Raw genomic sequence first — 12,749 nt, forward strand, 5'->3', positions numbered from 1 at the left:
AAAAAGTGTCTGGGCCTAAGAGATCTACGTCCAGTCTGGCCTCCAGGGCTGCCGTGGAGAGAGGGTGGGGCTGAGAGGAGAAGAGCTGGAGCTGGGAGACGATGGGGTGGGAGCAGGGAGAATGGGTGGGGGCAGGGCGGTTTACAGCCACCGCACCTGCACTGGTCTTTAAAGATCGGCCCTTTGGAGTGGACATGCCTCAGGTTGCTGCTGCCCACCTTGGGTTAATTTCTGGAGTTCTGAAAAAGCCATTTTTTTTAGCACGTGACTTTGGTGTCCAATTTTAATGTAATTGCAAGCTTAGGAACTCCTGGTAGTACGTTTATTTTACAATACTCTGTCTTCTGCATATGTCATGGTCCAGTCAATTTTGGATCCTTCAACTCTGGTTTTTATATAAAATTCTATTCACCCTAATTTCACCCTTTATTCCTTGGGTTTGGCTCGTGCTTTATTTTTTTTTAAGTGGAAAGAAATTAAGCCCAAGGTGGGTTTTGGATATCTCCAGGAGGGTCTGGGGCCCAAGGGGGCCCACCTGACAGGCCAGGATAGCAGCCTGCTGACCGGATATGCTGCTGGGCCTGGCGCCCACCCACCCTCTCCTGGGAGGGCAAAGGAGGGTGACCGCCGCTGGGAGGGAGAGAGGCGGGGAGGGAGCTTTTTAATGCAGGTCGCTGTACAGCATCCAAGTTTACAATTTAGTTTATGCTGAAGCTGAAGCTGTGCTCCAGTTCTCTGCTAGAAGGAGAGGGCTGTGTCTGGAGTTATTACTTAGCTCTTCCAAGGGGTAAAGTCTTGCTCAGATCACAGTGTCTCAGAATGAAGGTGACTGCCTTTGCTTCTGCCTCAGACAGCAACATCTGCTTTGAACTGTAATTCCTAGAAAGACCAGGGCCGTGGGGCGCTGTGAGTGGGGTATGAGCCGCACAGGGAGGCCCAGCCACCTGCAGCCTCTGCCTTCTGTCAGAGCCCTGCTGTCTCTGCGGATCAAGCTGGACCCCAGTCAATAAGCCCTGGAAGTGTCCCAGTAGAGGCCACCCTGTTTGGAGCAGACTAAGTCCATACAAGAGGGGAAATGGCGCGTCAAGAACCGAGGGACACTTCTGCTCCCGGGGATGCATAAACGAGAATCTCTAGGGTAATGTTGAAGACAAATGGTGATAGTTGGGTTTCCCCCCCACCGTCTCAGAGCAGAGGCTCTTAACATTTAATAATTTACTGATAATTACTTTAGAACTTTTTGTAGCTTTTACCAAACAAAAATCTCATTCCTAATTTTCTACTGATTTTAAGCATAAAAAAAAAAAAAATATCCAGCAATGTAAACTTGGACAAAATCCAGGCAATTGACACAGAAGAATTCTTGAGAAGTAAATTCTCCTAAGATTCCTGAGACAAGCTCTATTCCTTTCCTGATTCCAGCACTGTTCATATTTTTTGTTTTTTCCTCCATATTTTCGACGGTTAATCCGTTAAGCCTATGGCTCAATCGCCTCTCCTTGTACAGTCTGAAGGGTCTGTAGAGATTCAGCCACCAGATCGTCTTAGATACTTAGAAGCTGCGGCAACATCAAGTAATGTCTGCTCTGGGTCTGCAGGCCGCTTGAATGCATGACCTTCTCTAGCGTGTCCGAGAGTCTGTCACCGGCAGCGCCCCTGCCGCCGGCCCAGAGGCGCGAGGAGGTTTGGAAGGCATCTGCTTTCGTTTAGTCCCATCTCAGGGTGCCTTTGAAAAGCTTGACTGACGACTCAGGGAATTCAGCCAAGAGCGTTGTGTCAAAAACCTGCTTGAACTTGTCTAGAAACTCATAATCGGTGCTGTGTCTGAACTTGTTGGCCCAGAGCAGCACCGTCGCCGGCCGGCAGAGGTGGGCCATGGTGGCGAGCAGCGGCTGCAGGCAGTGGTGGTGGTAGACCACGTCCGAGGCCAGGATGTAGTCGTAGTGGCACGTGGCCCTGGGGAAGTGCCGCTCCAGGCCTTCGCCCCACACCAGCTCCCGCACGTCGGGTAGGTGTGCCGCCCGCGTCAGCGTGTTCCTTAAAAGGTTGTACTGAAGGTTTCCTAGGACGTCCGGCATGTCCGTTGCTGTGACTTCAGCACCTGCGGGGGAGAGAGAAGCTGGGAGCATTTGGGCAGCCATGGAGACCGTACAGAGAGAACCCGGCTGTGGCCCTATTGCCAGGGGCTGGGCATGTTTGACCTCTTGGGGAGGGGACCCTGCGCCTTGAGAGGTGCAGTGAGAGGTTCAGCTTCCTCCCTGCTCTCTGCCCAGGGGATGCCAGGAGCTCCTCACCCCACCCCCAAGTCCTGAAGCTCAGTGTTGTCTCCAGACCCGTCCAAATGGCCTGTGTGTGGCAAAGTCCTTGGGTTAAGGGCCGCTGAGATGGAATAACGCGTCTCCCTCTTTCAAGTTAGACAGTAATGCAAAGTCAGGAGAGGTCAGGATCATCAGCCAAACACACCAAGGTTCTTAGCATCTGCTTCATGGAATAATTCACACTGTTTCCCTCGGAAAATTCTCTTTATCTGAAGATCATCTCTTACCTAGGGAATTTGCCATCCACTTCTCTTTCCAGGACAAGCTATTTTGTGTGACTCTCGCTTGGCTAAATTCTCACACTCACCCTTGGGAACTCAAGGCCAGCGACCAGGGCACGTGGGGCCGCCCTTTCTGCGGGGCCGGGAGAGACCCACACGGGGCCGCAGGACGGTGCCGTACTTGTGCCCCGTGCCCGGGAAATCTCGGCCTGCATTTTAAGTATAAATCTTTCCTCGCTTTGGACTAGCTCACTTGTTTTATTCAAAACGTGAGCTGCGATGGTTGCAACAAGAAGCAGGAGGCTCACGGCGTGGGTGCTCGCGGCAGAAATGTGAGTCTCCCCTGAACGTCCACTTCCTCGCATGCTAAGCTCAGCCAGGCAGCTCTCCTGACGCCCTCGAGCGCACGCCTCTCCCCTCTGGGGGTGACAGTGGCGGGTCCTGGGTGGAGGGGTGGGTGTCAATGAGTGACATCCTGGCTGACACCCGAACCACAGCCCGCACTGCGCCAGCCGTCCCTGTCACTGCCACAGGAGTGAAAGTGCTTCGAAAGGTCCTTCGAAGCAAGTCAGGGAGAGACAAACCAACCGACCTAAGATACTGGCCACAATGGAGACCAGGCCCGGTCCAGCACCGATCTCAAGTATTTTAGCGTCTTGGAGGTTCAGTTCCTCTGCGTGTTCCTCCAAGTAGCGGCACAAAGCTACGGCCTGAAACATCACAGGTGTCACCTGCCCGTTGCAGTCCTGGACCCCAGGGACCACCCCGCCCCCTAGTCTAATGCCACAGCATGTTATTAAGAGGCTCAGGGTTTAGAGGATTCAGAAGAGCCAAAATGCCCCTTGAATGCCATGTGTGGACTGCGGGGACATGGAAGTCAGGCACCAGAGGGACTCGAGGAACAGGTGCGTCAAACCCCTGCAGCAGAAAGGCCGGCGGGCTCCAGGGTGAGACGATGTGCTCCCCCAGCCCAGGAGTGTGGGGCGCAGAGCGGCCTCTGCCCGCCGTCGAGCGCGGCTGGCTGGGCTCCTCCGACCCCGAGTCCGGCCTCCTCTGTTACAGTGCGAGCGAGCCGGGCTCTGCCCCAGCGGCCGCGGGCACAGGGCGCCTCCCACACGGGCCCGCAGGCCGCGGTCGGGGCTGGCGGACGAGGCTCATGCCCCGCAGCAGCCGGCCCGGGCCGTGTGTTTCTAACAAGCCACCCGCCGACGCCCGGGCTGCCACCCCGGGACCACCCAGGGCTCAGCGGACACCCAGGACCTGTGTCCAAGGGCGGGGGAGTCCTGCACGCAGAAACCAGCCTCCCCCTCTCACTGTCTCCCGCCTCCGCCTGCCGGCCTTCCAGGGCGGGAGCAGCGCCTCCGAGGAGTTGGCATCATGCCCGGGAGCTGCTGCACCCCGGCCCGGAGGGCGAGACCAGACGAGCCTGCAGGAGGGTGTCCTTGTGCCGGGAAGAGCAGCGGAGGCTCTCCGGGGGGTGTCTGCTTGTAGGTCCCCCTCCCTCGACCACCGGGGCTCCTGACACCCCACTTTCTTGGGCCTGGCAGGGGTGGGGGCCAGCGTGTGAGATGAGCCGCCGTCACCAGCCACTGGCAGGATGGGCAGGCCCGCCCCGGCCGCTCCCGGTCCTGCTGCCCGCACCCCAGCGGAGAGAGGAGTCCGCGCGGGCACCCTGGGCTCTGCCCTGGGCTGAGCGGGGCCGGGCTCGGCGGTCAGGGACAGAGAAGAGGCACCTGCCAGGAGCCAGGGCGGTCCAGGGAGAGGCACCTGGGCACCTACAAATGCGCACCCGCAGGCCGGGAGGGGAGACGCGCCGGCACCGGGCCAAGGCGGCAGGTGGAACAGCTCAGGTGAGCCGTGAAGGCGCAGACAGAGCAGGTGCACGGGGCGGGGGAGGGGGTGGGGGGGTGCTGGTTGCTGCGGCTGCGGGAGGAAGGCAGTTCTTTCATTATTCACCCCGCGGCGGCAGTGTGGGGGGGGGTCCCCAGGCCGGCAAGAGCACACGTGCTTTGAGGGCCCCCAGCAGACGGCCGCGGGGTAAGTGGGGGTGCAGCCGGCGCCGGCCCTCGCAGCCCTGCCGGAGTCTGCTCACGCACGGAGCAGGAAGACCAGTTGTCGCGGGTCCTCAGATCTGCTGTTACGTCTCCGCTCAGCCAAAGCCTGCGCTTCCAGGAAGCCAGAATCGCTGGCAAGGTGTGAAGCCGGGCTTCCCTGGCGGGGGGCAGGAGCCCTACGTAGGGGACCCCCCGGCTGCCCTGCTCTGCTCCCTCCCAAGGCGCCCCTCTACCTGGCCACAAGTACCCCGACCCCCTGACCCCCCGACTCTGACCCTCAGGGAGGCCCAGGCCCTGGTGTGGGGTCACAGCCCCCCCGGACCTGGAGCGCCCTGACGGGGCCTCCCTGGGCAGCGGCTGGAAGAACAGCGGGGAGCAGGGGGGACGGTCGCCCCGGCCCCAGGCCCCGGAACAGCTGCTCCAAGCCAGCTCCCGCCCCGAGCCCCCCCAGCTGCAGGCTGGAAACGGCTTCCGCTGAGTGAAGCCACGTAGCTGGGGTCCTCAGAGCAGGGCCCGCCGGGCCTGCCGCCACGGCGCTGGATGCGGAGCAAGGCCAGTGGGGCGCGGGGGGCAGGAGCCCCGTCCTGGCCACCCCGAGGGGCGGCTGCAGGGAGTGGAGGTGAAGGCCAGGCCTGGGGGCGAGGCCCCTGCCCTGGCCCCAAAGCGCATGCCGCGGCCCCTGAAGGCTCAAGTCTGGTTTTTCTTCACCGTTAGTCTGAACTTCCGACCTCCCGGTTTAGTCGAGTCCGTTTTAATGTAAAAAATAATGTTTCAAGGAACCGCTTAGAGGAAGAGCAATGCTTTTGGGAGAGAGGCTGTGTTTGGGGGGGCCCAGACGTACCCAAACTGGGGGCCTCACGGGAGGAGCCGTGTGTTAAAGCACCTGGGGCGCAGTGCTCAGAGTCCCCCCCAGAGCCCCCGACACCCCGGGGGGCAGCGCGCTCACCGCCGGCCACACCAGCGCCCCGAGACGCTCCAGGGACTCCCGAAGGACGATCTTCTCGCCTGCAAACTCGTAGTCCTCCTGCGTGTAGCTGGCGTCATGGGTGGGAACAAATTTCTGGAGGCTCCGGAGAGATGTCTCGGCTGTGCTAGAATCTGGGGGGAGAAAACCCAGCAGGTTTCACGCTTCGTGGCCCCGGCGCGAATCTGGGGGACGGCGCTGGCCGGGCAGGAGCGGCCCCAGCAGTCCGCCCGCCAAGGGCCGAGCCCGTCAGCACCGCGGCTCCGGGGGCACGAGCCGGGCGGCGGGGACACTGCTCAGACGGGACCTGAACTCTAGAGCCGCAGGCCAGAGGGCGGCTGGGTGCGCCGCCCTGCGGGGAGGCAGGCTCGCCCCCCACCCGCGTCCTGGCAGCGCCACCCGGCCCCGCGCATGGCCCTGACTATTTTCAGGTCTTTACGTGAAGCCAACCCAGCGCATTCCCCGAGGGCTGCCTGCAGAGGCTCCCGCAAAGGAGCAAGTCACCGAGGAGGAGCCGAGGAGCCGGCGCCACAGTCCTGGGGGGCGGGGGTGTCAGATGAGCGCTGGCTATTGAGTTACGATGCCTTCAAACATTCCTCAGCACTCGTGACCCAGCCGAGCTCTCAAGTGTCACCTGAGGGGAGAGCAGAGAGCGCCTGATCGGCTGGCATCTGGCATGGCGGAGCTCGGCCGTGGCAGCTTCGCAGAGCATCTAAGGATAAGCAGAGCAGCGAGCAGGGATGTCTGCAGTGAGGATGCTGAGCAGGGAACTGGGGGGCAGCAGTACCTGCCGCGGGGAGTTTGGTGGGGGAGCTCCTGAACCCAGTTCTGCTGCCTGAGATAGGCCTGGGGATTTGTTTTTTTTTAAATTTTGTAACGAGGTCACGTTGGTTCACAGCATGATGGACGCTCCAGGGCGGCCCCTGACGTCAGCCTCGCCGGCACCGGAGCCCAGCGCCCATCCGTCACCACAGCAGCCCCTGCAGCCACACCCCACCCTCGACCCTCGTGCCCTCTGAGGACCCCCAAACTGGCCTCTCTAAGAGCTTTTTTTTAAAGATTATTTATGCATATGTAGGGCAAAGAAAATGTCAGGCTTTCCTGCCCTCCCGCCATCAGGAGAGATGATGGATCCTTGCGGTCCTGAATGCATGCCTGATGGCGGCACCTGGAGTGGGGTGTGGGCCTAGGTAGATGGGATTCACCTGGGCTGAGACTGGGCTTTTAAGGGCGGCGTCACGGGGACGCCAGCAGAAGCCGAAAGAGAAGCCGAGAGAGAAGCAGAGAAGGCCGGAGAGTCCAGATAGAGTGAAGACTTGCTGGGGGCTGGGAGGCCTGCCAGCCTCCCGGCCCCCCAGCACCCCTGTCTGCCATATGCCTGGTGAACCCCAATAAAAAACCTGCAAAAAAACACTGAGGACTCTGACTCCTCCTTTACCCGGTCTGCATGGGATCAGAAAACCTGCCCTGTGTCCAGTCCTGCCCTTGCAGCATACAAGAGCTGGGGTACAGGCTAGAGGTGTGGGGGTGAGAGGATTCACCAGAGCCAGAGCGGGGAGCAGAGCAGGCAGAAGGACCAAAGTACACTGCTGAGGGGAGCAGCGGGCGGCAGGAGAGGTCTGCTGCGCCGTGTGGGTAGCTCCCTGGCCGGGGACCGAGCTCGTGCTGCAGTGGCTGGGGACAGCTTCATAGATCGTGTCTCACCCCTTGCGCCAGCAGGGAGGCCCTCTAAGAGTTCGTTTTTGCCTGGCTCACTTGCTGCTGGGCAGCTCCACTTGCCGCGTGTGAGTGAAATCCCAGCTCACGCGTGCGGGGAAATGGAGCCAGTCGGCCTCTTTGGCCACCATCCTCCACGCCACCACCTGCGGCCTCGCTCTCCGCCCAGGCTTCACCGCCCACACATGAGATCGTGCTGGTGCGAAAAGCACCTGGGAGCTTGAGCACGGGGCTCCCCCGACCCCCGGGCAAGAGGTGCGTGTGGGCGCGCGCGCCTGCGATGCCGGACACCTGGGCCGAGAAGAGGCGCGTGAGGGGTTTGCACCTGTCAGGACGGACCGAGATTGAGGAGGAGGCTATGAGAGAAGCCAGAGGCAGTGTGGGCGTGAGGGGAAGGCCGGGGGGGCAGTCGCTGCCCACCTCCCAGCTCCCCTGCCTCCCTGCCGGCCCTGAGCGGGTTGCCACAACAATGTGTCCTTCCCCGTCTGAATCTCTTCACTCGGCATAATGGCCTCCAGGTCCCTCCATCTCGCCAACCAGGGGTGGAACCTGGGCTGTGGGAAGCAGCTGTCAGGAGTGTCAGCTTAGCAGCTGAAGCGCCCTAATCCGAAATGCGCGCTGGAGCTGGAGGCGGGGTGTGGACACGAAGCAAAAGGGAGGGGCCTTCGGGGAAGCTCACCAGGCCCCGCTGCCCATGGTGCCCGCCAGGTCCCTGCGGAGTCCAGGCGGCCTGGAGCAGGTCTGCGGGGCTGGCCAGCACACCCGCCTGACCCGGCCAAGGTAAGGAGAGCAGGAAACGTGCAGGAAGCATCTAGAAATGTCTGCACTGATCGGTCTTTGCCATGCGTCATTGGTCGTCGTCATTTGTCAATGTCCGTTGAATGTATTTACCTCCCCAAATACGGGGCTTATATTTTATTTGTGTGTACACTTTGGTGTTCCAGAAAGTCTTGTTGCATTTTATATAAAAAAATCAATTAGTCTTTGATCACAGTGTGAAAGGTTTGGGGGAAGCTGCATGTAAATGAGCGTGATGGGGGACTCCAGAGAGCGGTTCTTAGCCACGGGTCTGCTAGAGAAGTCTCTGCCCTGACTGGAATGTGGGTGTCCAGACCCCTGGAACTTCACTGAGCATGCAAGAACCTGCTAGCAAAGTCACTGCTGAGACCGTGTCCCTGGTGTCACAGGTCCGGGCTGGGCTGGCGGGGAGGGCAGGAAGAGATCCGTGACCGTCGCCTGCCTGCTGGGGTGGAGGCTCGTGGCACAGACCCTACCCACCCGGGATTTATGAATGACCGAAGGACCCACGCTCCCGGCACGGGGTTGAGAGGCTGATGCTGAATTCTGTTTTGGGGACTATAACAAGGCGGAGGAATGGACCCAGGTGTGCAGGCGGTGAACCAGTTTGGGGGAGAAGCCTCTGCAGGGCTGTGCTAAAGGACCAGGGGAGGTCACCAGCAACTCTGTGCCTCTGCTCCCCCACCCGCAGGATCCCCACTCCGTGGACATCAGCACCCTCAGGAGCAGCCACAAAGCAGTCAGCCCCGATGAGGCGTATTTATCCTGTTTTTTATATACCCTTATCTATGAAAAACAGTTGACAAAATAGATTCTAAAATCTTTTTCACTGTAAGTTTACGTAACTTCACTTTCAGCAGCGGTGATGTGTAACAACCAGCTCACAACAGTCCAGAAATCCAGGAGCTGGTGCAGGTCAGGGGGTCCGGAAGTCGGGGAGAGCTGCACCCCAGAAGTTGGTGACGGAGTAGCCAGAACAGCTGAGGGTGCCCTCCTAGTAGCTGCCGCCCAGACCCGCCTCCCCTCCCTTCTGCCCACCGTCAGGGGGGCTCATTTTGCTCCTTAGACGGTAGGAAAAGCCGAAGGCTGATTTTGAGCGGCTCGTCATTTCACAGACGAAAAGACAGACAACAAGCTGACAGCTCTGCTTGCCCAGCGACATTGGGAAAAAGTAGATTCTCCCCTGACTCTTTTAAGTTCTACAGAGATAGGGCCTCCCCGGTGGCGCAGCGGTTGAGCGCTGGGTTGCGAAGCTGCCCGCGGCCTCCGTGGCGCAGGTTCGATCCCCGGCTGCTCCCCGGCCACCGGAGGAGGGTCCCGCAGGGCGCGCAGACCTCTCCTGCCGCCCGCTGCTCCCCTCAGCAGTGTCCTTCGGTCCTTCTGCCTGCTCTGCTCCCCGCTCTGGCTCTGGTGAATTCTCTCACCCTCCCGCGCTTCTGACTGTACCCAGTGCTTGTGCAAACAAACAAACAAACAAAAAAAGCAAACAAATAAATAAATAAAACATGCCTCTATAAAAAAAAAATTATGTAAGTTCTACAGAGATAAAGAAATACATGTTACTGCACATTCAATATTGTCATTTTACCCTGAAGTTTTAGATCAGATTTTAGAGGTAGGTAGAGCTGCACGTTGGGTAAACAGTTCCGTAAAAATAAACAACATGCTGATTTCATGGAACTGGGGCCTAAGTTTACCCCTTGAAATGATCGTAGATGTTTTAAATGCCACGCCATGGCTTTTATGGGATCATCTGTGTGTCTGTTATTCATCACCGCTGAGTCTGTGCCCAGAACTGGCCCCTACAACTGCTCCATTGGGAAGCGCACTTTGCTTTAAGGGGCTCGCTCCCGGCAGACAGTGCCAGGAACACGCATCGGTGAAAAGCAGACAGACCCTAGACTTCATTTCTTTTCCAAAGTCATTATTGCAAAAATAGAACAATCCTAGGTTCACACGCAAGGTAAAACCAATCTGGGGACTTTGAAAGTAAATGATTACAAGCTCACGATTTCTTTGCATGCAATGCTGAGGCTCCCACGAGGGCATTTTTCTACTTAGCTTCATGAAATCATGTTAACCAGACTTGTGGGGCGCATCTCCCAGCACCCGCAAGCATGCAGAAACTGTCAGCGGAAGCCAAGGTTCTATGTCCATGACACCGCAATAAAGAAATTAAGAGTTAAAAGAGAATGGAAACCACTATCGAAGTGAACGGGAAATGCCATCACCACGCAAACAACTGGGGAGGCGTTGAGGTGAGGAAGGAGGTTACCTCCTGGGGGTCCCCCGGTGCCATCCTTCTGGAGCTGCTCCTCTACCATCGCCTCTTCCCAGCCACCTGGGGGGCTGGGCTGCCCCTGGGAGCTGAGACGCCCGTCCATCGCGGAGCCACAGGCGAGGAAGAGCCGACCGGCCCCGGTCACTCAGCCGTGTCTGCAGCTCCAGGACTCCGGGAGGCGCAGCTTATCGCCTTCACGGCTGCGGAGCTGTAAAGAGCACCTGCTTCACGGCTTAGTTCCCCGGCAGCCAGCCAAGGCTCTGCCGTCCACTCCTGCAGAGAACACAGATCCCCGAAATGCCCCGACCTCATCTGGGCTTGAAGAAATGCAAACCCAGCCGGCGGCAGCCAGGACACCGGCCCTCGTGACTGGGCTCTGAAAGGGATTTCTGCAATATAGTTCCAACAGCTCTTTGCAGCTAAATCTTAACACAGAAAATCTGTAGGCACCACCAGGGGCTCAGGACATCGGGGCTGAGGAGCCAGCCGTGGCCGGCACAAGGCTGCCTTCCCTTCGTCTGCGGTTTGATGGTGAGATGGTGGGACGCTCTGGGGCTGAGCCAGGAGCCTGCTGGAGCTCCGCACTCGGACACCTGGCAATGCGCTCTGCCATTTCCTCATCAGCAAAAAGGGGATAATAACATCTGCCTGCCTCCTCGGGCAGCAGCGAGAAACAGGAAAGCAAAGGCGGCTGGAGAGGCCCAGGAGAGCGACACCTGATTTAGACCTAGAGGCCCGGCTGCGGGCATCGGAATGACGCCACCTGGTGTGGCTGCAGGACTTGCTGTCGGTCGATCAATAATGTGAAGGTTGTTGATTATCTCCCCAGAAAACCCTAGAAGTAGATGATGGTGGTGATGATAATATCGCTTCTCGGATGAGTGAAATTCAATTTCAAAGATTAAAAATCTCCCCAAGAGCAAGCGGCTGGGGTGGGGGGTGGCAGAACCAGGAGGCGGATCCCCTGGCCCAGCTGCAGAATCCTCGTCCTCAACCCCGAGCCGGGCTGCAGCTCCAGTCACCCAGCTTCAGCCTTGGCCGGCCCTGCCTCATGTGCCCTGAAATGACGCCTCATCTCAGCTGTCACGTGACATTTCTGGCCTGTTTCCTCTCCTGTGCCCTCACCCAGAGTTGCGTCGCCCCCACCAGGACGGCCCCATTGATTGCTCCAGCGCGCTGGGGGAGCTCAACCTGCCGCCACGGCGCAGATGTCCTGACACCCGCCAGAAATGCCGCCACGCGCGCCCACTCCCGGGAGCAATCCCCCACGCACAAGAAGGGTCACCCCTCAGCCAGGCGGTCCCATCCACACCTGGACAGGGGCCTCTGCCGGCTTTCAAACAAATGAGACAGCTGGGAGAGTGGCTTAGCCTTTTTGCTGGCTCAGGCGTCAAATCATCCAAGAGGGACCCTAACTCTCCAGCTCAGAGGCGGCCGGGGCTCCCCTGGTCTGTGCCGGGCAGCTTCTGCTCTCGCAGGTACTTACCTGCTCTTCCTTTCAGCTTTCTCACACTCCGGGGGGCTCCCCCCCCCGCAGCTAGTGGGCTGTTGGCTTTGAGTCCTCAGCCCCCTCTTGTGTATGGCAGTCCCAGCCTGTGGTGAGGAGTCCAAGGGAACCGGCCATGTTCTAGGACATGCTCAATCCGCCTTGAAGATGTAGACAATGGTGATATTTAAAGCATTGACCAAAGAAGAAAGAAAAGTGTGTGTGCATGAGAGCGCACATGCGTGCAGGTGTGTGCTTGTGTGTGCACCTGTGTGCACTCGCATGCGGTGGAGACAAGGGTCGTGCCATCTGACACGTGTGCACCTGTAGGGGCAGGACTGGACACAGGGCAGGTTTCCTGATCCCATGCAGACCGGGTCAAGGAGGAGTCAGAGTCCTCAGTGGTTTTTTTGCAGGTCTTTTATTGGGGTTCACTAGGCATATGGCCGGCAGGGGTGCTGGGGGGCCGGGAGGCTGGCAGGCCTCCCAGCCCCCAGCAGGTCTTCACTCTGGGATCTCCGGCCTTCTCTCGGCTTCTCTTTTGGCTTCTCGGCTTCTGCTGGCGTCCCTGTGACGCCGCCCTTAAAAGCAGTCTCAGCCCAGGTGAATCCCATCTACCTGTGCCCACACCCCGCTCCAGGTGCCGCCATCAGGCCTGCATTCAGGACCGCAAGGATCCATCATCTCTCCTGATGGCCAGAGGGCAGAAAAGCCTGACATTTTCCCTTACCCTACAGCACCCCTTTTCTGCTTTCACGCCCTTACACAAACATGATCCCACGTGACGCTCAGAGCCACTGTGGGGGAGCCACAGCGAAGGTCTCAATACCAGGGCACCAAGTGGGAGCAGAGGTGCAAAGAGTCGCTCTTCAGGGCTCAGAGACCGTCTTTGCCAGCGTGGACAGGAAAAC

The 12,749-nt window shown here is 59.0% G+C and overlaps 1 protein-coding gene across 1 annotated transcript; it reads right to left on the bottom strand.

Annotated features, from left to right (window-relative positions):
• Window positions 1–1,706: 1,706 nt before the first annotated feature.
• On the bottom strand, window positions 1,707–10,455 carry METTL21C (methyltransferase 21C, AARS1 lysine; the record flags this gene model as incomplete). The annotated part of the gene is made up of 4 exons (XM_084234909.1): window positions 1,707–2,101; window positions 3,132–3,249; window positions 5,540–5,691; window positions 10,347–10,455. 4 exons carry the CDS (start codon window positions 10,453–10,455, stop codon window positions 1,707–1,709), a joined length of 774 nt encoding a protein of 257 aa, XP_084091035.1.
• Between the last annotated feature and the right edge of the window lie 2,294 nt (window positions 10,456–12,749).

The sequence above is a fragment of the Talpa europaea genome (assembly GCF_964194135.1).
Source record: "Talpa europaea genome assembly, chromosome: 6".
Lineage (NCBI taxonomy): Eukaryota > Metazoa > Chordata > Mammalia > Eulipotyphla > Talpidae > Talpa > Talpa europaea.